At 44.4% G+C, this 26,471-nt stretch overlaps 1 protein-coding gene across 1 annotated transcript in view; it reads right to left on the bottom strand.

The window, feature by feature from the left end:
- MNT (MAX network transcriptional repressor) overlaps positions 1–26,471 on the bottom strand; it is a 70,572-nt gene that overhangs the window by 18,954 nt on the left and 25,147 nt on the right. The window contains exons 3-4 of the mRNA XM_032779441.2: positions 24,850–24,891; positions 24,089–24,200 (exon numbers count right to left, since the gene is read on the bottom strand). Of these exons, the coding sequence (XP_032635332.1) occupies positions 24,089–24,200; positions 24,850–24,891 (154 nt within the window). The remainder of the gene's footprint in view (positions 1–24,088; positions 24,201–24,849; positions 24,892–26,471) is intronic.

Raw genomic sequence — 26,471 nt, 5'->3', positions numbered from 1 at the left:
CGAGATATGCACACGCAGGCCCTGATACCGTAATGCATTTAAGCACGTGCTTAACTTTGCAGATGAGTAGTCCCATTGGGACACTTGTATACTTAAAAGTTCAGCATGTGCTTAAGTGTTTTGCTGGATCTGTGTGACAAAGGGCTGGAACAACTGGCTCCTAACACTTTGGGATTATTCTCTGCTGCGTTGTGCCATCATTTACCCCTGTGCAAAGAGGGTGTAAAATGCAACTGCCAGTCTTAGTGGAGAATCCTGATTTGGTAGCATATTACAGCCACTGTGCACGGCCGTAAATGACGCACAAGGAGAATTGGACCCTTTCGTACTTTATTTAAATGGATGTCCACTAAATTAGGACCTGAACGTGTCTGTGGGTTTTCACGCCCCCCACAAGAATCAGATTTTCTTCCTTGCCGTGCAACAGACAGGTTCAGGGTAGCCTTCCCCACTATGGATTATTAAACCAAAAAAGCACAACATTCACAGCAGCAAATACACAATGCAACACCAGTCGTAACGTATCACCCCTTCATGTTCCTTCTTCTCAGTGTTTCAAGGCTGCTAATATGGTTCTTGTGGGGACATTGCCATGGCCCACCCACTTAGCATCCAGAGCGTCATTTGGGCACCTGAAATCCAGGACGGAGCTATGCACCCGCCCTTCAGAAAGCTACGCTCTGGCTGCTCTGCCTTGCCATTTTCTGAGCCACCCCATGTGTGTGCCCAGCTCGGCAGGTGAAGCCCTGTGTCTGGGGGCACCAGGGCTAGGCAGCGGGGATAGTATCGGGGGAGAAGCTGAGCTAGCTCATTCTGTCATTGCCTGGAGGGTCCCACCCAAATTTCCACTTCTAGCTACGCTATTGGGTCCTTGTGTGTATCTCGCCTGCCACCATTTGGTAAAAACACCAGAAACAAACTGCTGTTGTCAGTCCACAGCAACAGCCTTTTGTCACTCTACAAATATTTCCATTTTATATCTAGCTGTGATTAACTTTCTTATGTCCGGATGAAAATAAGGCCCTGATACTTCCTCTGCGTTTCACCTCCAGAATAACACTTGGCACCCAGGAAGTTTAAAAGGTGTTAATAAAATGCTTCCCTTATATACATTATATCAGCAATTTAAAAACACACTTCCAATCACGAGCTTTTCCAAGAGCAAGTTTTGGCCGTGATGCTACATTACTAGGCATCAGACGATTCAGAATGCCTCATCAGCAGAGTGATCGTGAAATGATTTGTAATTCAGAGCCCAATTTTGCAGTCCTTACTAATGAGAATTGTGCCACCACACCAAAATGTGACTTTCTTATTCAGTTTTTACTCAAAGAAACTCCCCAGTGAAATCAACCCTATATGGCAAATTGCTACACAGTTTAACAGAAAATGATCAGTTCTGTAGGTTTCTTTGCACAGCACTGAATAGAGACTTCTATCCCTGCTGTAGAATTTGACAGGATGATTGAAAATAACCAGAAGCCTACAGAAAGAAATCTCATCCTCATAGGAACTAGAAGCAGTTCCAGTCTGGCAATGGTGGCCAGAACCAGATACTTCAAGTGAAGGTGCAAAAACACCTGCCCTGAAGAAAGCACTGGAATAAGTCCCCCACAAACCTAATTCTAGGGATTCAGAGCATGAGCTTTTATATTTTTGCACTATCTCAGAATTAATATAACAACTCTGGATATTTTTGTTATCCATACAAATGCCTAATCTCTGTCTGAATCTTGCTCAATTCTCTATTAAGTCCTATAGCTGTTTAGAACCGTTTCTACAGAACCCTGTTGCAGTTCTATACAAATCACCCCTACTACATTCTACAGCAGAGGTTCTCAATCTTTTTCTTCCTGACGCCCCCCCAACATGCTATAACTCCACGGCCCACCTGTGCCACAACAACTGAAGCTACATTGCTCAGGCTCAGGGCCCCAGCCTTCAGCCCTATGTGGTGAGGCTTCGGCTCTCTGCCCTGGGCCGCAGCAAATCTAACACTGGCTCTGCTTGGCAGACCCCCTGAAACCTGCTCGTTGCCCCTCAGGGGGTCCCAGACCCTTGGTTGAGAACCACTGTCTCTACAGGACTTCTCCATAGGGTGGGATTTTCCCTGAGTAAGAAGAGCATGAAAACTAAGGGCTTGCTCTCTAAGTCCTCGGTCACACTAGTTGCTGCCTTTACCTAACTGGGATTGCTCATGTTAATAAAGACTAATTATCTGAGTCCAGGGTTATAATATCATGTCTTAGTCCTTACACAGCGCCTGCTGCTATTACTGAAGTCACTGGCCCAATTCCCACCGACGTCAACAGGAGCAGACTCAGGCCCAATAGTCAATGAAGTCCCCAGGACTGCACAGTACAGAGCTCAGCACTTGGCAGGATCAGGCCCAGCAGCAGAGGTACGAGTTGTATTTAATACTCTGCATGTGTGAAACCTCCGGCTGGTTTCCAAGGGAACAAAAACTAGGGTTTCTATAGCAACTGTTTCATTCAGCTGGCTTTTACCAGATGAAATCTTGCCGTGGCAGCAGTGAAAGTTCCTGCTTCTTTAGCCTCCTGCTACAGAAAGGAAAATACGTGTCTCTGCACCAGAATATCATTATCATGCAAAGAAAAAGAACTGTCCAAATAACCTCTTTGCTGCTGCAGATTTCAAATGCTTAGGGAAATACACACACACACACGCATGTGCGTACAATTAAAATGAACCACACAGACCTATACCCAGCAATCTGTACCACAGCAAATTCCCCGCTGGTTTCAGTGGCAGTTCTGACTCAGTGAAGACTGGCATCTACGTTCTCCTCGGGCAGATTATGAGCTCATTAACGGCCGGAGCCAAAGCACAACAAAGTTAATAGGAAGATTTACATTCACTTCCGTCGGCTTTTGATTGGGTGCTAAAATACCATCACTTCTAAGGAAAGGCAAAAATCTGATAGCTCTGGTAACTGATCAGTTTTCATTTGGGAGCCACTGAACTTGACTGCCACCTGATGGCTGTTTGGTGGCCTATGGAGAATGACTGCGATGGTCCCTGCTCCTGGCGGAGAAGGGTCTATATTACACAAACCACCACAACTAGCGCCAAGTGCCCCTGTGTGTTGACAGCCTGGGCAGAGAAATCAAGGACTGACCGAGCTCCAGAGACCGAACGCTCCTCTTGCCCCTCCTGGACAGGGTTGAGACATGCAGATGGGGTAAGCTTGTGCTGCCACTGTCCATGCGGGGACTTCAGTTTCCTGGGCTGTCAAGCCAGCTTTTTATACAAGCACTAAAATTCACATAAGCTGGGAATAGGCGGCAGGGGATGGATCGCTTGATGATTACCTGTTCTGTTTGTTCCCTCTGAAGCACTTGGCATTGGCCGCTGTCGGAAGACAGGATGCTAGGCTAGATGGACCACTGGTCTGACCCATTGTTGGCCAACAAAATGTACGGCCAAAGGAATAAAAGAAAAGCAGAGCCTGGTCAACCATCCCAACCTACCCCTTGCTCTATCATCAATCCCTGTATCCATCAGGGTTACTGTATTACATACAAATAGACAACCTGCCTGCTACCTTTCACATTCTTTCAAGAAGGCTACGTGAGCTGCAGTCTGACTATGGGTAAGAGGGGCACAGGTCAACATATGGATCACACAGACCTGAATTTGTCATTTGTTAGTGGCCTCGTCTTCTAGTTTTCTCTTAACACAGTGGATGGGGACGGTAACCAAAGAGGTTTGCTATATTCTAGGGTGTGATTGCACGTATATAGCCAGCACGTGTTTTCAGGAAGTGAGCAACTCCCCTGCTGCAGGAACAGCGCTGCCCTTTCTACAAGTGGCCAGAGGACCACTTCAGTAAGGAGACTCACGCTGGTGATTAAATACATTTTTGGCACAGTCACGCCTATTCTTTTTAGTTTGATGGAAAAGATCTACCTATCGATCTATACAGAGTGCTTCCCAAACTAGAGGGGCCAAGGGGGCAGAGGAGAGCAGTGGTGGTGGAAGGGAAACATTTTATTAATTACATTGTGTTTGCACTCAAAGCCCCGTTGTGCCAGAAGCTGTGCACATACGTAACAAAAAGATAGTCCCTGCCCCAGTACCTGTATGAGGCAGGATCCAGCCAGCCTTTGATAGCCAACGAGGTCCTCTGAATGAAACAGATTTAATCACCAAGGGAGGCAAAGCAAAAAGCAGCTAAACACTTCTCACTGTCAGAGCTGGATCCTGCAAAACTCACAGCCAAACTGATGTTCACATAACAAACATTTTAGATGGGATATTAAACCTCATGCTCCAGCGCTTAAGCTAATCTCTATTACTGACTGTCAGGATGAAACAACGTGGAGATAGATTATTCTACATCTACCTGCTACAAGTTTCATACACCTTTCTCCAAAGCATCTGGTGCTGACATTAGACTCGAGTCTGATTCAGGCTGGCAGTTCCTAGGTTCCTGTAGCTGGTGTTTTGGTTCAGCCCACTGATAAACACCAGCAATGAGGTTCTGAAACCCAAATGTCATCGAAGTTTATGGGGTGGGAGGAATAAACACATATTAACTGCTTCACTCCTCTCCCTATGGGTGACACCTCTACCACATGCAGTTTTGGCACCTCATAATCAGTTGATCCCATCAGGAACTTTCCTCCTCTCCCAGAACAGAAAGCAAAGAAGGTAACTCACAACGGGGCCAGCCCTATCTTAGGTAGCAATGCTGGACAACTTGCCCCTACTACCAACAAAATAAAGTCAAACAGCTCTCAGTTCGCGTCCACTGTACTAGAGCTCTGAGCAATCTGGTCCAATCCCAGGGAATCTGTGGAGAAGGAGTAAAGCCGTTGAGACTGTCCCAGTGAGACAGAGAATAAAACTGGATGGATGAAAGAAAACCGTAGCACAGGGAGAGCAAGTGCAGAAGATGCCAAAAAGTCAGATGATGGCTGATGCTAGTACATGTCATGGGGGAAACAGAGACAAGGAGGAGGTGCCTGTGACATGAATTCAAATTAGTATACCCAGGGCGAAGAAATATGGAGCCAATATAGCCTCTAGAATGTACGGGCTTGCCTTTGTGTTTGCAAACTCCTGGGAATGCGGGAAGTTGGACTCTGAGTCATCTCGTTCTGCTAGAAGGGAGAGGCAAGGCCGTCCTGGGCCTTGTGAGCAAAGGCAATGCCCAAGCATTGCTTAAATTTTAACGCTACCACGTGTAAAGCACGGAAATGGGAGTCAGGAAACCTGGGTCCTATTCCCAGCTCAGTCAATGAATGACTCAATGTCTGTGCCTTGGTTTCCCTATCTGTAAACTGAGGGAAATGGGGTGAGACTGAATCCATAGTATGTAACGCACTCTTAGATTTTCAAGTGGAGAGTGACAGAGAGGCGCCAAACTACTGATGATAATGAATCCTGAATCGCAATATATATATTATCTTAAGTCTAAGGAGTAAAGCACTGCAGGGAATTTCCTACGGAATATTTTAATTAAAATTCTGTTTTATTTATGGCTCATTTCTATTATTAAAGTTTTCATAATTCTTAGCTGATCAGCATTCTGCAGCTTCTCCTCTGAATGTACTATTAGAGCATTATTCAAGTGCAGAATACATTGAAAAAAAATCACATTTTTCTGAGGATAAAGCTAATGTCAGTGCTCAGGAATAATGGAACTATGTTTTATGTGCACAGTAGCATCACGGGTTATGGTTTCTTGCTTTGCTATAGTTTCCACTGACCTTCGTGTACCTAAAATGTTTTCCGGTAATTCCACAATGCAAACTGACAGGTTTTTTAGATGCTACAATTGGGGGAGGAGAGGGAGGGAAATGGGACAAAGGGTAAAATTTTAAAAAGCACCTAAGGCTACGTCTACACTACAGGATAAATTCGAATTAGCTTAAACCGATTTTATAAAATAGATATTATAAAGTCGATTGTGCGCGTCCACGCTAGGCACATTAATTCAGTGGTGTGCGTCCATGGTCCGAGGCTAGCGTCGATTTCTGGAGCGGTGCACTGTGGGTAGCTACTGTAAAATAATGAGGCCAATAACGTCGATTTGCGTCCACACTAACCCTAATCTGATATAGTAATATCGATTTTAGCATTACTCCTCTCGTTTTGTAGGAGTACAGAAATCGATTTAAAGAGCCCTTTAAATCGATATAAAGAGCAGTGTAGTGTGGACTGGTGCAGCGTTAAATGGATTTAACGCTGTTAAAATCGGTTTAACAGCGTAGTGTAGACCAGGCCTAAGTGACTTAGGACCCATTTTCAGAAGTAACTTTCCAATGATGCAAGCATTCCTGGTGAGCACATGCAGTGCTGACACAAGTGTGCATGTACCCGAGTGATATACGAATTCTAGTGGCTGTATGCAAATGTGACTTGCGTCAGCCACAGTTTGTAATGTAGACATGACCTCAGAAACTTATACACCTAAGTCCCACTCCAACTCAACAGAACTTAGGCTCCTCAATCACCAGGGTGCTCTTGAAAATCTTACCTAAAATTAAAAGTGCAGATTGACTGAGAGATACCAACAAAGCACTAAGATCACAGGATCATTCTTGTGCCCTGCAGCATCAGGGACAAAAATACAGAATTCCTTTGTTTCCCAATGTAGCAATTTGCAGGGGAAAATACAGTGTTGCAGTGATCAATTCCAGAGTGTCCTAGTGACAGCAGCTGACAGCCAGACCTTCTCAAGGTGCTGGGTCACCTAATTAAGGACAATGCACTAGGATTAACAAGAATATGTCAGTTACCTAGAAACATAAGAGTTAGACACAAATAAATGATGGATCTTTGCTGGGGAAGAGTTTTCCCTGGAAAATTTAATGTAGTTTTTTTTTTTTTTTAAATTGCACTTTCCATTTAAATAAAAATATCTCTGGCCTTTGGGAAGATGAGCAAAGTAAAAGCCAGTCTTTCAAAGGCTAACGGAGGATTCAGGTGACACCACAAGGACAGTGGAGCTTAAAGGTTAGAAACTGGATCCCCAAGATGGAACTATATCAAGGAAGTCGAAATGTTGATCAACAGAGGGCACCTAACTTGCATAAAATAGTAAGTCAGATGGTATCTGCATTCCTTTTTCAAGCATGCTGTACTTTATCGTGAGCTGAGCAGCCCAGCTATTTGGATCAAGATGGATCATGGCATGATGGAAGCTGTAGTCTCTGCAGGATGTCCTAATGATTAGCATCTGTGAGCTGCATTTGGAACTCTGTCGGCCATGTTTTCACCAGGGGCTGTATATTGGCTGCCCCTGGATTAGCTTTCAGGGCCACAGTGTTGTTATTAGGAAAAAGAATAATACAATGCTAAGATTAAAGGGACGCTCTCAACTTACTCAAACTTCTGTCTGAATTTTTTTAACGTACCAATGTTACAGATGACACTCCAGATCACTATAAAATGAAAGAGATCAAAGAAAAGTGTTATTTCCCCAAACTGTATAAACAGTTTCACTTTTTCTCTCAAAATGGCAAAATTTTCTCATTTGTGTGGGTCTTTCCCATAGCAACAGGGGAGAGAAAAAACATTACTATAAAACAGAGGAGCATGCTGCTAAGGGCCTTAAAAGCTGGCAGGGGGAATCAGGGGCAGATGTAGAACCAAAAACTACATTTAACTCATCTCTGGAAAACGACAAGATTTCAAGTTGCTAGTCTCTGGAAATCCTGCCCTTTATTTCCATTTCCTCCAAAATACGTTATATCAATGTCAGCAGTACATAACATCAACGTTAATATTATACCGGGGGGTGGGACGCACATCTCTAGAGCTTTCTGATGGTGGTCATTAAAAAGTTGCAGAATCCCTCTCATTTATTATTTTGTAATTTATTAATCATGTCCAGTGAATATTGTAATTCACATCTGTGACTACAGCCCATTGAATAACAAGGATTACGCTCTGTATCACTCTAGTGCAATGCAATAGGCAATAATTATTGCTTTCCCGTAACTATCTGTTAGTAATTTAATAGATTAATAACTAATTAATGGCAATTTACAAGGGTATAAATGCCTTGAGAATTTCTGGTGACACAAATCAGGTTATATAGAGAGTTTACTCAACAAAGTTATACAAATTATATACATATACACACAATTATAGATATATACATAAGGTACATATATAGTTGTGTGTATATATATAAAGTTGTGTAAGTACATCGTCTGATCTGTCACCACAAACTCTCTTTGAAATACACACACACTCTACATATATGAAAAAGGGCCTTAAATACCCTGCAGCTCTGTGCTTTGGAGTGAAGATGCAAATATTCAGTCTGTCTCAGAAGAACCGTCTGATGGCACCAACACAGGGCTTCCTAAAATTGCCTGTTCCTTTGGTTGTTTGAGGGGCGGAAAGACAGATGGAACCATTGTTCTCTGGGTAAGCTGACTATCACCATGGATTCTGCAATTTCATGCCATACTTTCTATCGGTGCCTGGAAAGTCTTGTTAGAAGATTAACTGAAAAGTAGGAGAAAGAAGATGTTCCCATTTGTTTTTTCTCCATAATTCTCTTCGTTTTTTCCCTTCTCCCTCCGTCTTTTAATGGCTGATGCAGATGTTTAACAGTGTCCCAAGTGGAAAAGACACAAGAATCTCTTTAGGATAATAATACAAAAATAATATTGTTACATTTCTACAGACCCTTTCATCAGAGGATCTCAAAGTCCATGGGTAGATATTATTAGCCCCACGTTAAAGACACGGAAACAGTGCAACGGCCAAATGACGTCATCAAAACGAGATATAATCCACACTGCTTCCTTCTCTAACCATTAGGCAATGTATTCCCCCCAGGGACAGGAATTACAAAAGAAAAGTGATTGCACTCACCCTGATTTCTAGAAAGCCCAAAGGCATTGTTTGGGCACCCCTAGGAGAGACGTAAACTTACTGATTCATTTTTTGTTTTAAATATGAAACTGGGTCCAAAAAGAGCCAGAGAAAAATTTCACTGACATCTTTTTTACACAAGCATTTGTTTCTCTGGAAAAAGGCATTAGAAGGAAGGTGAACAATGGATCTGGGAAAGGTAGTAATTCATGCCTGTAGCATTGCACCTGTAAAATCCCAAAGGCTGACTTTTAAAATGCCTGTGATGTGATAGTTGTGAATGTTTAGACCGTTTATTCGGGTTAATTTGGCATGTCTGGGTACATACGTTCCGTACTCTCACATGTATATAAGTACAATACATGCAGTGCAAAACTGCAATTGAACTCATTCACTGAGACTCCAGTTATGGAACAGATCCCAGGTGAAGAGTCGTACTTACTAACCCATCACAAAGTGGACAATGCCCATTCCATTCGGTCCCCTGGAGGAAAAAGCTATGGCAGAGAAGCACTTGGCTTGGACCCCTCCCTGGTAGTTAGTTCTTCCTCCATTTGTGTGTTAACATCTGTTCCCATTGGCAGTCACCAGAAGATCTGTGATCTGTACCAAGCTATTTAAGGAAACAAGAGATCTGTTTGGGCAGTGACCTTAATCTGCTCACCCAATTAGTGAAAAGTGTCAGGTCTGGAACATCAGGTGGCTTATGTAAACAAGAAGACGGGGTCAAAGTGTTGTATGTGCCGAGCCCTGTTCCGGAGTGCAATTATATCACATAACACATTATACATTGTTTCGACAAACTGCCACGCTGGAGAACATTTTAACACCCTGGTTCTCCACCTTCTCATGACACTTCTGTGACTCCAAGAACCATAGCGGCTGTTTCAGTCTCCGTGTGGCCAGGCTTAGCCTCATGTCACGGAGTTGTAATAGGAAATCTAAGATTGAAAAGCAAAGGCTAACGATAATATTTTACTTATGAGTGAGTCCCAGTGGAAGGTGACGGCCTGTGTAAACCCTGGGGGCTGGTGGACAATAATGGAAGGCCACCTCCTCAAACAACAGCCCTGGGCACCAAAGTCCTTTCTCTAGACACAGAAACGGTACAGCACCAGCAGCGCAAGCTTCCTCCATTCAGTCCCGGTAATGAGCCTCCATCCTGACCTGAAGAGACCACTTCTACTAGTGTTACTATCACGATGCCTATGAGCATTAATCACGGACCCTGACCCCTACCGCGCGAGGTGCTGTGCAAACACAGAACAAAAAGTGACTGCCTGCCCTAAAAAGCTGACAATAGACCAAGAAAGGCAGCTCAGCCTCCAGGATCCATTTGATCCTTGCTCTGCCTGCTGAGACTGCCAGCAAGGGGTCACTTAGCTCTACCCATGGCAGATTTCTTTGGTACCCACTGGTTGCTGGCCTGGCACCACCAATTTCATTTTCCCATGGCCACTAAAACAAAACCATCAGATGGTCACTGCAGAGCTGAGCCAGATTCAAACCTGTTCACCCAGGAGCGAAAGGCTCTGTAGCCTGCTGCCCAGCCCCTCTATACAACCTGAAAAAAATACCCCCCACACACAACAAAAAAGAAACAAAACAGCTATTTTGTTGGACAGCTTAAGAGTCTGCTTGGCCATTGTCACTCTCTGCATTCAAATCCCCCCTGAAGACCCACTTCTAATGTGATGGCTGCAAAGAACTAAAGACCTAATCACGACAAGGTTGACGAGAGGGGATAACTGCTATATAGCTAACAAAATAAAGCCTGTGTGCTATCACGGCCTGGCCAATGATCATCTTGGTTGCTTGAATTCTCTTTCCCCCTAGGCTTTCTCTGCAGTTTTTAAGATCACAACCACTTTGGAGCAGGGATTGCACTTTCCTTCGTCTTTGTACAGTTCCAAGCACATTGTGCGTGCTACCTGATACAAGCTAGACATAAACAACAATAATAAACACCTGCAGCCTGGGACAACGGTAGGCATCACAACCTTAACAATGGCTCTCTAAATTGCTTATGTGATAATGGTTTGACAGGTGTAGACTTTTTAACATTTAAAACAGATAAAAGAAAACAAATTTTTAAAACCCTGTTTCCATTTTGTGACCTCATGTGTGTCGAAACACCGCCATCTCCCACGGTTAAGCTAACGTACACATCGATCATCCATCCAACAGGAGACAAACAGCGGGGCTGGATTTTTAAAAAGAGCAGGGTCATGTTATGCTACAGAGCACACTGTCTTTTGCAGTCAAACAAGCTAAAGGAAAAGTCATCCGTTGGCTGCTGCAGCCCTCCCGAAGGAATCTTTTGTTGTGTCAAGAATTCCACGACTGGCACAGGCTGCTGTACGTGTGGGTTGGAACTTTTCATTGTTCCGTGGCTGCTTTTGGACCCAGTCAGGCACTGGCCACTGCTCAAGCTAGGATGCCAGATCAGATGTATCAACTGTCTGATACAGTATGGAAATCCTATGTTTCTTCGGGTTAATGAATATGCGAGTTACTCAAAGGGAAGGCAACTATTGTCAAATGTAACAATGGCAGGAAGTTGAAGGTAGACAAATTCAGAAATAAGGTGTACATTTTTAACGAGGGGAGTACTTAACCACAGAAACAATTTGCCAAGGATTGTGGTAGATTCTCCAACAGTGACAATTTTTAAATCAAAACCATATTGCAAGATTTCTCATAGGTCTTGACTTGCTCCCACTGAAGCCAGCGGCAGAAGAGTAGAACGAACCCCTCCGGACAATACGATGGTGGCGCAGATCGGAACATCTTTGGACCCAGGCATGAAAGATGCCGAGTGCCCCCAGTACCAATGGACTGAAAGCCCGCACGGGATTGGACCTTTAAACTCTAGGGCTCAGATGCTCCACTGATGTAAACTGGGATAGCACCACTGAAGTCAATGGAGCCACGCTGATTTACATGAGATGAGAAACTGGTCACAGAAGCTAAATCCTGCATTTCTTGCGAACCCCAAAACTCCCATTGACTCCAGCCTCTATATCTCATCTCCCAACTATATCATACTTTTAACACAGGATTACAAACTGCTGCTCCACATAAATTTATCAGTGATTTAAAAAAAAAAAAAAGTCAGTTTCTCCTCTTTCTGAAACCTGCAGATTATAAAATACCCTAGTGCATGAGCATAGCCTGTTGCTGCTGGAAGCCTTTATTCTGTGTCGTGAAATTCAGGCTAATTAGATGAGATGGAAACAACAGATCAGGTCAGGTAAACAGCATGAATAGGCAGCACTTGGCACGTGAATGCTGGCCACATGAAGGAGGAATCCTCCGAACAGAGGCAGGCTCTGATCAGGCAAGTTTTATAAGAGGTCACTTCTCTAGTAATCGGCATAAAATAAAAAGGAACGAACGGGGTTATGTTTGTACTTTCAAAAGGTGGGGAAAGAAAAAAATGTAGTAATCAGATTGGACACCAAAGCTCATTTTCGGGCATTTTGATCAGTAATTCAGCTGTTGTGGCACTTGAGTTTAATGAGCTCAGTTCATTATAGAAGAACAATATAGGTAAGGTCAAATTTAGACATGGTGCAACTGGGATTCACTGTGCATACTACTCCAGGGATGAACATGGGTCGCAGCGTTCGTCAAACACGGGGGGATTTTCTGTTATAGGGCCTGATCCAGATCTCACTGAAGTCACTGACAAAACTTTCATTTACTTCAATGATGCAGGAGCAAGCTCATAGTGCAGTGTGAATTTGACCCCTGTGCACGACTACGTACCATTTATGTACTAGTCTGAGCGTTTCCGTGGGATGTAAAGTGGTGTACAGGCTTTGTTCTGATCCTCTGCACATGCGGGATGAATCCCTTATAGAGCACCACTGTATCCAGGCTCTGATTAGGTGGTACTAACTGCAACTTAAAACAAACAAGTGGTGTAGTGATATCAACTGGAAAACTCAGAACTAAGCTATGGGGCTTTCGGCAAATTCATTTGCCACTAAGCAAAAAGATCCTTCACGTCATCTCATGACAATGGTGTATCCCCAGCCCTCTCCTCTACAGGATCAGCCAAAAGACTGAGGACTAACATTTCTTAGCTGCGCTAATTTGACATCATTTGGATTATATTTGTACTGATTTGCCCTCAGGTAGTCAGTTTCGCTGCTGCTTACTAATGTGGATGGCAGGGCCGGCTTCGGGCCGGGCACGGCCCGATTTGAAAGAGCTGCCGCCAAAATGCCGCCGAAGACAGCAGCAGCAATTGAACTGCCGCCGAAGATAGCAGTGGCAATTCGGCGGCAGCTCACCGCCGTTTCCGGCGGCACTTCGGTGGAGGGTCCTTCCTTGGCAGCAGTTGTCTTCAGGACACTGCGGGGCCCTCTGAGGTGTGGGGCCCGATTCACGGGAATCGAGGGAATCGGCCTAAAGCCAGCCCTGTGGATGGGTAACTTGCAGTAATAATTTGTTCACCTAAAGTGATGCAAGTAATTTTTTCCACTTTAAATTTATGAGAGAGGATAGGCTGAAATTAACTGAAATCTCAGGACAAAAGTAAAAAACTAAAAGTACTTGATAAGAAGCAGCATTCTGATCATCACCAATTAACATGGGCAAACTGATCCATGAGCAATCTTCTACCCCTTGTAGCAAGTTGGGAATCCTATCTTTATATATTATTTGTACTGCAGTAGCATTGAGAGGCCCCCGCAAGATGAGGGCACCACTGTACAAATGAATAGTAATAGACAGGCCCTCTCCTGAAGAACTTAGAATCTAAATAGAAAAGACAAAGGGGAAACCAAAACACAAAGCGATGAAGCCACTTGCCTAACATCACACAAAGGTCAGTGGTAGTGCTGGGAACAGAACCAACACCTCCTGAGTCACAGTCCAGGGGCTTATACACTGGACCAGAATCTGAACAAGACCTAGCCTTTACTGAAGGATTATTTCTATCGTCAATCATCTGATGGATCAAGCAACTGATCCTTCATTTTGATAATGAATATAAATTATGAGCTTTCTTCCTTGCTTTAACTTCGAAGTGCTTGCATATGATGAGCGACAGTAATATTGCTTTGGACAGTCATGACCTAGTCATAAGGTGAGCTGAGGTCAATGTTCTGTGATTTGAAGTTTGTTTGGGGTTTTTCTAAATGAAGAAGCTTGTACTTGTAATTGGATGAGGAAGTCAGACACTCTTCCCTAGGAATGAACAACACGCAGATTCATTCAGGAATCTAAATAGATTCCAACTAGCTCAATTCAATTATACTTCCATTTTTTGTGTGAATTCAGCTCCTGTGAAAGGAGTTAGATTGATAGCCATGGAAACTGCAGTTCATTACCTCGTTCAAACATGTGTGCACTTGTCTACACTGCAAAAAACCACAGTCTTAACTTGGCTTAAAATAGCAGTGAAGACAAAGAAACTCGGCTAGCCAGAGTTAAAACCTATAGGGAAGTCTGGAGCAGCAGCAGATTCATATGGCTATAATATGGCCACAATATCATGTAGAATGGATTTCCATCTCAAATGATCCCTTGCAAGTTGTCTCCCTTCGTCAACAGTCAGTATGAGAGGATACAGGCTTAAATCCTCCAAAACTGCATCTTCCCACCTCATTTGTGGGTGGCCTTGTACTCTACTTCCTTTGACCTCAGCTCTGTAAACCTTCTGTAGAACTACTCAACCTTCTTCTACACGCTGGACAGGACGCCGCCATTGCAGTCATTGTCTTCTTTGGTTATTGAACCTCCTGCTGTCAGTTACCTACCCAGATAGACAAAACTGTTCATCCACTTGATGTCATTGCCATCATCCTCAGGCACCCCATACTGATATAGCAGTAACCACTGTGCTGATTGAAAAACAGCTGCAAAGTCTACAAACATAGCAACTTCCTTGTGTTACTCTAGTTGCTTTTCCACTGCATTCCACAAGGTACATATAGCATGGATTGTAGACTGACCTCTATGGAAACCACATTGGTTCTCTCTCATTTTAGGGCTGAGACAATATTTCAGTTGGTTCAGTAAAATGAACTCAGGCTGCTAACCCACGCTACAAAGCTAAGCTGTCGTGTGTTCACTGCTATTTTAGACTCGGTACAGAACATCACTGGGCAGCTGAAGTGCAAGCTCTTCCTACAAAACTCTGACAATGTATCTCAACCAGGATTTGGAGGAACTAATGCTAGGGTGAGAGTGTATTTCAGGGGCTATATCCATGTAATGCTTGGCTTCTCAGAGCCAGTTATTCCCAGCGGAAGGTGTGTGGATTTTAAGATGTGCTCTCTTGGCCCTGGGGAATAGGATTGAGAGGACATTTAATAAAAACAAAACAAAGGTTATATTAATTTTATTTTGGAAAGGGGAAAAAATACCTCTCTAGTCAGCTGGTTTGGAGCAGTTCTATTGAATCAGGCCCTTACTGTGACAAGTGCTTTCTTAGTAAATCATTCATACAACTCCCCAAACATCTATGGCTACAACCAAAATCACATTGAAAAAAAGTCGACTTCTGCAACAAAAATCCAACTGATGATCATATGGATGCCTAGGAGGCAAATTCTGTGCCAGCTTAGTCCCCATACAAGCCCACTGACTTCACTGGGTGTAACTCAGGACAGAATTTAACTCCTGACTTTCCATCTGTCCCAACGCACAAATAACTCTTACCCTTCTCCCCTTTGCTCCTTTTCACGCCAAAATATAGCTGATAGATCACAGTTTGGTATATTTCATTATTTTCCATCTGTTTGATGGCTACTCTATACAAAACCAGGAACAGGAAGCAGGGCTGGCAGACATCTTTTGTGAATAATAAACTAAGCCGACACCCCCTAACCGTAAACATTCCCGTGGTTTGCCTGAGCCTTAATTTTTGTCTATTTTAGGCCTTTTATAGCACCCACCAGCATAGTAGCTAAGCCCTGTACACGGTAATTTAGATCTGCATGTCTTTGTCCATTACAGCCTTCACAATGGGATTCTGCCTCTGTAGGCTCTGGGAAGCTCAGCTTGGTCTTATGTTTTGTAAGCAGGTTGTTATCTAGTTGGCATTGGACTTTGGGTGAAGTGGGAAAGCTTTGGCAAATAAACAGGGCTTGCAGCAGGCTCTGAAACCTGTGAGGCTTTGACTCAGTCTGTAGCCACTGATCAGTCTGATTCTGACTGTCCTGAGGCCCTCATGTTACCCGGTGAGCTAATCACTTGGATCTTGTTTTAAATTAACACACAGTAGAAAATAACCTCTGCACCTGGAAAGTGTTCAGAGATGATGGTGATGAGCATGGTTTGAGAACACAAATAGAAGAGAAACACAGCCTTGCTTAAAGGCCTCATATATATCCCAGCTAAGATGCTTACAGGTTTCCTGGAGGGGTAGGGGCAGGAGGGAAATCCTTCAAACTCAAAAGATGCTCAGAAACAAAACTCTTATCTGAGTTAGACTCTTGGCTATGCTTTGCCTCCTCTCTATCCTCCACTTTCAATGTATTTGCTTATTGGCCGGTAAGGCAGGGCCCTGTTCAGCATAGCTAGAGACAGGCTCAATTTCACATCTCTGAGGTTCCCCCATTTTTTGAAAGAAGGGAGCTTACTCCCCTGAGCTCTGAGTGGGCTTCACTGCAGTCAGGCTGAGGATCTGGCCCACCGTTTTGACCAAAAGAATATACTAAATAAATAATACTCATACTTCCTCCAAAGCTCCTTTTCTCACAGCACCTCAAGGCATTTTACATATACTGAATCTCACGACACCTGTATGAGTTAAGAATTGTTACCCATATTTTACATCAGAGTGAATTGTGGTACAGAGAGGTTAAGAGGCTTGCACAACAAATGCGTGACAGAGCCTGGGTGATAACACAAGACTCCTAAGGCCCGGTCAGTTGCTCTAACCAACAGGCCACAGTCCCTCCCACTGAAAGCACTGGAGGAAGGGGCTTTGCAGCACAATTACTACATTGCCTGGAGGTTTATTTTAAAAGAGTATTAACTTACAACTGCATTCAGGCTAATTGCCTTTGCGCAATAATTTGTTTAATTGTAGAAATCCTCATTTGTTGTTGCAGATCACAAACCCAACTTGGAGGATAAATTAAAATGACAGCTACATGGGGCGTTCGGAATTTCACTGTCTGATTTATCTGATGTGACGCAGACACAAATATTTAAATCCAACCAAGGAAACAAACAGGCTCGTTTCCAAGAAGTTCCAGCTGGAACGAAAGGGGGGAACAGTCTTTTGCCAGAAAAGATGCTCCAAAATTATCACGACACTCCTTGAGGGCACACAGCATCAGCTAACTGCAGCTTCAGAGTTGGCAAGACTTACTTGTTCTGAAGGGGATTAATTTTATCGTAAGTTTTCTTTATGGGGGGGGGAGCATGAGAAGTCCTTCACTCCTGTTGAACTATTTTGCTATCTCAAGACTTTTTAACTCTCCCTTGCACAAATTCTGTGCCACAGTGGAGAGTGACAGGTAAGTGTCAAATCTGTTAAAGAAGTGCTGCGATTCTGAGTGCTTCTTGTGGTACTTAGGACCATAAGAATGGCCCTACTGGGTCAGGCCAAAGGTCCATCTAGCCCAGTATCCTATCTTCCGCCAGTAGCCAGTGCCAGGTGCTTCAGCCCCAAAGGGAATGAACACAACAGGTAATCATCCAGTGATCCGTCCCCTGTCACTCATTCCCAGCTTCTGGCAAACAGGAAGGAGCAGAGGAGAGCTGGTAGGGGAAAGGGAGTAGAGGAAAAGAGGAAGGGAATTTCTGACAGAGACTCAGCATTAGGTAAATTCACTGTTTGTACCAGATGTGTAGGTACATTCACTCAAGCTATGTCTTCACTGCAAAAAAGGAGGGTGTATTTTTGGCTTGAGATAGCTAACTCAATGTAAAATCCTAGCTGAGACAAGGCACAGGTAGTTTTTATAGCTGGGCTCAACCACACACTGGAGTCTAATTTCTACCTTGATGTAGCTAATTGAGGTAAAAACTCCACTGCCATTTTTACAGCAAGATAGTTATCCTGATGTAAAGACAAACCTCTTTTTTTGCAGTAAAGGCACAGCCTACATGTAACACGCTGCCACTTCACCCTTCATAATACTGTGGATCCCATGCTGTATTTTTTTGAGGGGGTGTTAAACTTTTTTAAAAAAATGGTTGCAAACAATAATTATGCATAGATACCTGGCAAAAAGCCAAGAGGGTGGCCAAAGGGGTTTGCAGGGAACATATATTCCTGATTGTACATTTGACATTGAAAGCACTACCTAGGGTGACCAGATGTCCTGATTTTATAGGGCCAGTCCTGATATTTGGTGCCTATTACCCTGCACCCCGGATTGTTCATACTTTCTATCTGGTCACCCTAGCACTACCGAATGGGGTGTTTCGGGGATGCTGTGGGATTGAAGGTGGTCCCACATTTAGATTCCAGGCCTTTTCAGATTCAAATGCTATCGGTATTTCATTTGTCAGTAACCCTGGCGCCTCTGAAACCCTCACCCTGCCCTGCTGCGGGCAGGAACCTGACTTCAAAGTGAAACTGACCCGTTTCGTTCCTTATGAAAAGCGAAAGCTACACTGCGTTTGAACGATCGCTTCATTACCCCTTCATTAATGCTGATTATTATTCAGTCTGAGACCTTGCAGAGCTGCGTCCCCCCTCCCAATGCCCGACCCCAAGGACGCGCCCCGCTCTCCGGGGGGCCCCTTCCCTGCATTACAACCCCCACCTCCAGAGAGGCGGCCGCGGCCCCCCGCGCAGCAGGGCAGCCCCGAGCATCCCGCGCGGCTCGGCAGCTCCGCGCACCCCCCGGGCCGGTGACGTCCGCGGGCGCTCGCCATGTGCTCGCTGCACACGTGGCTGCTGGGGGAGGGGAAGGAAGAGGGCGGGTGGTGCGGTCACCGCGACCTTCACCGCCGTCACGAGGGCGCTGCCCCCCGGGGTGTGTGCACTGCACACAGCCTGGCTCCACCTCCCCTCCCCCGGCCGGCATTGGCCGCCCTGCAGACTGGCAGGCGTTTACACGCCCCGATCCAACAGCTCTGACTCCGAAATGCTGCCCCTACGGCTCCCTCGCTCTGTGTGTCTGCGCGGGCTCCTGGGCCTGGGGAGAGCTGGGTGCCACTCTTTGCAGCCCCCCCACCACTAGGTCATTCACAGGAACCCCTGACAGCCAAGACTCAACCCGAGATTTGATCTAATCCATCTGCTCTGCCACGCCCCCAGGGATGGTGGGGAGAGACAAAAGGGAGGTGGGTGTAAAACTGATGTGTGCATTTATAGAAGAATAGCGGAACGGGGGGTGTTCCGTCAAGCAGGAGGATATGATGATGTGGCCTACTCAGGCCACGTTAAAAGGGACGTGTCATGATTGACCAGGACAGTGCACCAGAGGCAGCACTGGATCAGAAATAATGAGCATCCCACTAGCATTGCAACATGCCCCTGGTGGGACGGGGGCGTGATATTATCTTGAAGGATCCCAAAAAGATTTACAGAGAGAATCAAGCATTGTGGCCCATCTCTGAGCTACTTAACAGGCCACAGAAACACTCCAGAGCCATTTAGGAGAGGAAGTCAAATCTGTAGCTGGCTGAAACTGAAGAAGTTGTGCATCTACCTCCCTCACACAATGGTAGGCACCCCATGTATGCAGCAAGAATAACAGAGCTGAAATTCAATCAGCAGGTGGTAGGAGGAATTTTACAACAGGACAGTCATGGGGTTTTTGGGAGGGGAAGTCACCCTGATCGCACTTCTCTGCACTCTTTTATGAAAAAGGCCTTCGGATCTTTAATGCCTACAAGTTGCTGGGGGCTCGGTTCATTCTCACTCTAAAGGCCTGGCCAGCAGTCCCCTGAGACCATGCTGGAATTTGGATTCACTATTGACTCAGCATGAAAAAGGTGCCACCTGCTGAATCACCAATATCACTTCTCAGAGCACCAAAGTGATCTTGAGGTTTTCCCTCCAAGTACTGTTCTGGCCTGACCTGGTTTAGCTTGTGAGATCTGCCAGGATCATAGCATGAGGTCCTAGTGTGTGGGGAATCATATAATACAAATTAGCAGTACTATTCCTGTCTCACCCTCCTAGCCTAGCACAAGACTCAGATGTGGCTATTTGTAAACAACCCAGTGTTGCCTATACTGGGAAGAACAGGCCACTGCACTGGTGTTCAGAGGTAATGATCAAAGTGGGGAGACCTGTAATGATTCCCCTTCTGCAGCAAATTCATCAATGCATAAGCAGGTGTTGCTCCACTATTGCCAACAGAATCACACACACTTATGACAACTTCAAATTGGGTCCCCTACACTTACAATGAATCAACTCCACACACTGTCTGCTTAGTGCAAACACCAATTAATTAGCTTCACTTCCTCATCGCCCTGGGTAGGGCTAGCAGGCACAGCCCTACCCAGGAATGGGGAGAAATGCATTACTAACTACTGTGATGTTTCAGAGGCAGGATTGTTGGGGTATCTTTCTGCTCTACTGGTCTCGTCTTGGGGATTGAAATGGCAGGAAGAAAGAGATGTAAGGACTACCAGAGACTGAACTGATTTTTTTTTAGGTGTGTGGGGGGGGGACCATATTATTTCCCTCAGTGCCCAAAATGTGACTATATTAAATCTTTTATATAAGGATAGACATACTGTCAGCTTCCAACTAGCCCTGCTGAATCCATCCACTGTAACACATTTTCTTATGACCAGCATGGCAAGATTTAAATTGGTAGTGACCTATGAATCTGACTGTAGAGGTGTTTTTCAAAAGGAAAGTACAGAATTGCCCATCTTCCACTTCTTACCACAAAACGTCAAAATATTTTCCAGAAATGATTCACCAGACAATAAGAGCAGCCTAACCAGTCCTGTTGGCAACAGGACTGCATTGATGAAATGGCAATGGCAATCATGCTTCGCCTTCTGGTCCTTATTCCTCAGACAGGCCGAAATGCTGTCCTTTTGCACAAACGCAAAGTGCACAGATCCTGTGGGAGTTCGCCTCCCCGTCACAATGCTACAACAATCCACAAAAGCATCTACAAGCACTGTGGACCCACTATCTAGATGCACCTGCCCCCAGCCCTGTCCCCTGGCCTGCGTTACCGCCAATGTAGTCCCCACAATGCAAAGCTCCACAGTGGGCAGGCGGGTAGACATCCACACCCCATAACCTTCCTAACCTTGCACAGTGAAACTGAAACAGTTCAGTTACCTGTAGGCCACGTGTGAGCAGAGCACAGGTAGGACAGGATCCGGACAATCCTCCACTGACATCAGCGGCCTAACTGTTTTGATGGGAAAAGTCCACAGCCCTCATTCTCTGGACTAGTCAAAGCCCATTGTTCAGATGGGTTTGTGAAGATCTTCATGCCAATCTCTGACACCAGTGCATTGCACTTTTGAGAGGAAATCACCCCCGCTTTGTTCCTTAGTGCTTTCTCTTATTGTGAACCTTGGGATTATGGGGACAGAAGCTACCCTGAGCTTACCCACTGCATTTGGATTCATGCACATTGCAATTGAGGCTATCTCCTACAGAAGGTTTACCAAGTGCGTTGCAAAATGCCATTATGAGGTTAACACAGGTACTGTGGGCTGGCTGAAACACTGGATATATTCCAGAGACAAGACTGAAACTGGAGAGGCTTCAAATATTGCTGCCCCCTCCCATTTAACAACTCTTCACACCTGGCTTGGTCAGCTGCGCAGTTATGTTTTCATTCCCCACGCTGCACAATTCTCCAAGTCTGGCTGAAACATACCAAGGACTTCACTAGACGAAAGCTGATGAGATCACTCTTGGATCAGAAGGGGAAGAGGAAGCTGCTGCGTTGTTTTCTTACCCGTTTGCCTTCTCTTTTTTCTTTGCTTATAACTTCCAAGACAAGAAGTCGCTTTTACAAGAGGAAGAAATGAACAGCAGGCACCTGAAAGCTCTGACACCACAATGTGGTCGTTGTGAACTTAACGGAAGGATAAATAGGGATAATTATACAAAGATCTGCATTAGTTCAGAGCCATTTTTGTAATAGCCGGCATCAAAACAAATCATCAAAATGGCCTGGATTTCTGCATTTGTCACTTGACTGAATGGCTAGGTATGCTGCAATGATAGACTACCTTGACATGCCTTCCAGTTCCAATCGGTGGGTGGTATACAGATGACTGCACAGGCAGGTGTTTTTCCCCCAAGCCCCCTCAAAACAGTACACAGCTCCCAAGACATTTTTCAAAGGCAACTGGGCAGCTGTAAACCCAGCATCATGTTAGTTTCATTTGCCACTCAGGTCTGCACAAATAATGACCGGCCTCCTAAGTCAGGAATGGATGAGCAAAGGGGAGGCACTTCAGAGATAAAACTGAAGCAGATACCACATGGTGGAAACTCACGGGAAGCGCGCTGCTCTTCTGAGTCAACGGCCATGTTTTGGACTGTCCTAAATGCAGATTATGCTTCCTAGGCACTTAAGGACATGACCACATATTTCATTAACTGAATGGAAACATTTATCCTCCTCTTACAAACAGCTCCATCATCAGGAAAACATTCTGCTGTAACTAGTGCAAGAGCTTAATTCTTAGCAATTTACAGATCTGATTGCACATTTGTTTCCAGTGTGGTGCTGCAGTCTGCACTGTTCCTAACCCTCAAAGCATTTTACGGTGGATCTAGACTACAGAGACAGAGAGAACCAATCATTCCCAATGACATCCTCAGGAGAATTGTAAGCTGCATTCCAGAGGCACAGCATAAGAATTCTGCTTGTGAACAGAGTCTGCATGGGGATAGATCTGCACTTGTATCAATATTCACAGAGTGTCAGCTAACAACGCCAGAGACGTCTCTGTTCGTGACTTCGGACTCGACTCCCAGATGTGAGAGTAGGCGATCAGCTCACTCTATCTCCGTTAGCACAAACGGAAGCTCAGCTCCTTACTGACAGCAACCTGCTTTGGAAATAAGACGAAAAGCTCACGACTTTCCCGATGCCCATTAGCTGCAAAACAGATGCATCTCCAGAAATGACCTTTCTCGGGAACACAGCTCTACTCCTTTTGTTTACACAGCTTTTAGGTGCTGGTTCCCATTGACATTTGTCTGGCTTCCACATCCCCACACCTCCCCCACTGAAGGCAGCCCTCCTGGCAAAACACAAACAAACAAACAAAAAATTGAGTAAAGCTGATAAGAAAGCCAAAGGATGAGTAATGGTCTCATCCTGAGAGTAGGCAAGTAATTGCCGGGCACCTCGATCTCCAAGTAAAGTCACTGGGAGCTGTGGGTGCTCAGCAACTCTGAAAGTCAGCAATAATATACCACATGTACAGATATTTAGGGAACACCCATCTTAAATAACAAAGCTAGTTTTAACTCACGCTTACGGTAACGTTCCAAATCACAGAGCACCGTGTTGGGAATTTCTTTTTAACCATTCTGACAAACGTTAAAGAAGGAAAAGGTGTTTGGTATCTACAGAGCAATGCATATGAACAAGGGTTCTGGCCTTCACCACTGACAGTGCCACACTTAGCTATAGATAATCACAAAAAACTTGTGCACCGATTTCAACAAGAGTCAGGCCTCCTTACACAAGGGCTGACTTTTATCCTTAATCTCTCACTGACAACTCCTGCATCACAACCACTCATAGCTTCCAGGCCCGTAGCTCAAGATTCCTGCCATAGGAGCATATCATATATTCAGTACAGCCCTGTTTTCCCCACAAATTTTAGAGAAATTCAAAACCGTCACAAAAACTACTAGTGTTTTAGGTACCCCGGGAGAAAAATGCAAGAGAGGTGCAGAGAACCAGCGCCTGGGTTATATACCACTTACGTCCCTTTTTAAGCCCTCTAAAATCAGGTTTAAGTGCTGCACAATCCTCCGGGTGGCCCACTGCGCCAGAGTGCAATATGATCCAAACTGGATTGCTCTCAGGGGCACGAATGACCTTTGGTTAACTAGGAGTTTCTGCCAACAGGCGTTTGGATTACACAAGGTAGTCCTAGCAGATCCAAAGAAGCTGAAAATTTTGCAAATTACGAATGACAACTATAAATGAAGGAGATGTTCCCTATTCCTTTTACCTTTGTAAGCACTGAAACGAAAAGAATTCAACCAAAGATTGAAACAATAAACTTTAAAAAAAATAATACTGGATTTTTGCTCCATCAAGTAAAGCGTTCTCCAATCAGCAGGCCATACCTGGATGTATCGCAAGGCACTCCTTAGAACGCTGAGGTTTGAGGTCTTCTTGTCATCTACATTGGGGATGTTGCGTTTTAACGTCTCAAAGCATTCTTTCAAATGTGCACGTCTGAAGAAACAACAGGAGTTGCACGTCAGTTTGAGGGACCACAAACCAAAAGGGTGATTTGACTGAGGATTAGGACTTAATTTGGGGCCCGATCCAGCAAAGCATTTAAACCGGTGAATTGCAGTCAGTGGGATTACTTGCACTCTTAAAACTGAGCCAGCGTGTTCCAGTGGATAGGTTACAGGACTGGAGCGGGATGCTATTCCCAATTATGCCAATAAAGTGTTGTGTGGTCTTAGGTCCTGTCAACTCTTTGTGCCTCTGTTTTCCCTCTCACCACTTACCTATTTAGATTGTAAGATCTTTGGGACAGGGATAGTTTCTTACTATTTAGTTGCAGTACAGCGGGGCCCTGATCTCAGGTGAGGCTCTAGGTACTTTTTTAATACAATGATAAGCAACGATAATAATATGCATGTGCTGATTGTGCTTTGCTGGATCAGGGCTTTGCAAGGTTATTGTAATGCAATTAGGTAGTAAGCAAAACATATTAGGAAGCAACAGAGACAAGAGTCAGCTAAAAGGAAGCCGGGTAATATTAATTAAAATCACTACAAATTTCATTCAAGTCTTTCTAGAAAAACGAGTATTTATAGACTACAAGCAAAAGAAAGGGTGTTACAATAAACAAAAATCTGGCTCTACGCACCTGTTCTTCTCCAATTTATTATGTACTTCCCTGGTCCCAACCCTGTAACCCAAACAGAACAAAGATAAACTCAGTGTCAGGGTTAGAACTATGTCCATTCAGCATGAGCTTTCAGCAGTGTGTGTATCTGAGATATAGGGGGAGACTGTAAAGAACGTTTGAAAAGTGTTCAGAAATCAGATGTATTTATAATGTATTATTTGTAAATATAGTATAGACCTATTATATACATGATCTATACTATATATGTAAATAATATATTATAAACACATACACATATCGCATACACATAGCAGAGAATCCTGTGGCACCTTATAGACTAACAGACGTTTTGGAGCATGAGCTTTCGTGGGTGAATACCCACTTCGTCAGATGCATGCATGCATAAGGTGCCACAGGATTCTTTGCTGCTTTTACAGATCCAGACTAACAGGGCTACCCCTCTGATACTCATACACATACACAATATATAATGTATATACTGTATACTAGGTACACATAGGTTCCAGTTAGTATATTAGGTATATACATTAAAGAGGGGCCAAGATGCTAAGCTCAGAGGTATTTACAGTAGTGTGAATTTTAGGTATGTATACAGCACTAATCACTATAGTATCCAAGCTCTGACAGAGTGTTTGGAGCCAGATTTCAGGCCCATTTCTAATCCATGCCCACCCACCAGTCAGAGTGGGAGTTCTGCAATTATAAACTAAAACATATGCTACTTGGCAGGCCTACTTTAAAGCTTTTCGTTTTCTGCTGCAACTGAAATAATGTAACCAAATATAAATATGAAATAATATAATCAAGGAAAACAGAATTCTCCAGTCACTGCCCAACAAAGACAGTAAGGGGCCAGGTGCTCCAGATTTGCATAAAAACAGAGAAAAACTTCTTTCAGACTGAATTCACCAATGTCACCTCCACCTCACTACAACTTAGCTCAGGTGTTCAGATTCTATGGTATATTGTTAGACAGGGAGAGAGCTCTAGTATCATCCACAAAGTCTCTACAAAATGATTTACCTTTAATTAAAAATATGCTGAAAGTGGGGTCATTTTTTTAATAAGGGCTAAAACCATTCAATCAATTAAAAATAAATAGCCAAGGGCCTTTTCCCATGAAACGTTTATGAGCCGAATAAAACATCTCTCCATATACATGCGTCTGGACAAGCAGCTCTGGAGAGACAACAGCTCTGAAGGGACCATGAGGTATCTGACCCACATGCATTAAACAGGGTAGCATTTCCAAGGTGGCTTGCTCAGGGTATGGTACACACTCTTAGATCCCGGCACGCCTGGTATGGAGAGCAAAACTTAATAAGTCCTGTTGTCCTGGAAACAAGCATATCATGTTTGAAGCCAAACTGTCAAGCGTGTTGCGCACTGTTAGAACCCTCCAGAAATAATGGGTGCAAGTCTGGAGATGAGCTGCTTACAACAAGCAGAGTCCTAGAAACTGACCCAGGGTCTGGGGCTTTGGTGATCCATTTTGAAGCAGCACTTTTCCCGTTCCACAAAAACAGAGCTAGTTCTACAAAAAGAAATGAACACTTAGGGCCTGTTCCCAAAATCAGGCACCTAACTGCTCACTTATTAAGGACGCGTAATCACTGGAA

This window comes from Chelonoidis abingdonii, chromosome 20 (genome assembly GCF_003597395.2).
Source record: "Chelonoidis abingdonii isolate Lonesome George chromosome 20, CheloAbing_2.0, whole genome shotgun sequence".
Classification (NCBI taxonomy): Eukaryota; Metazoa; Chordata; order Testudines; family Testudinidae; genus Chelonoidis; species Chelonoidis abingdonii.
Note: the sequence above shows the minus strand (reverse complement) of the source record. Positions and strands in the feature narration are given on the sequence as shown.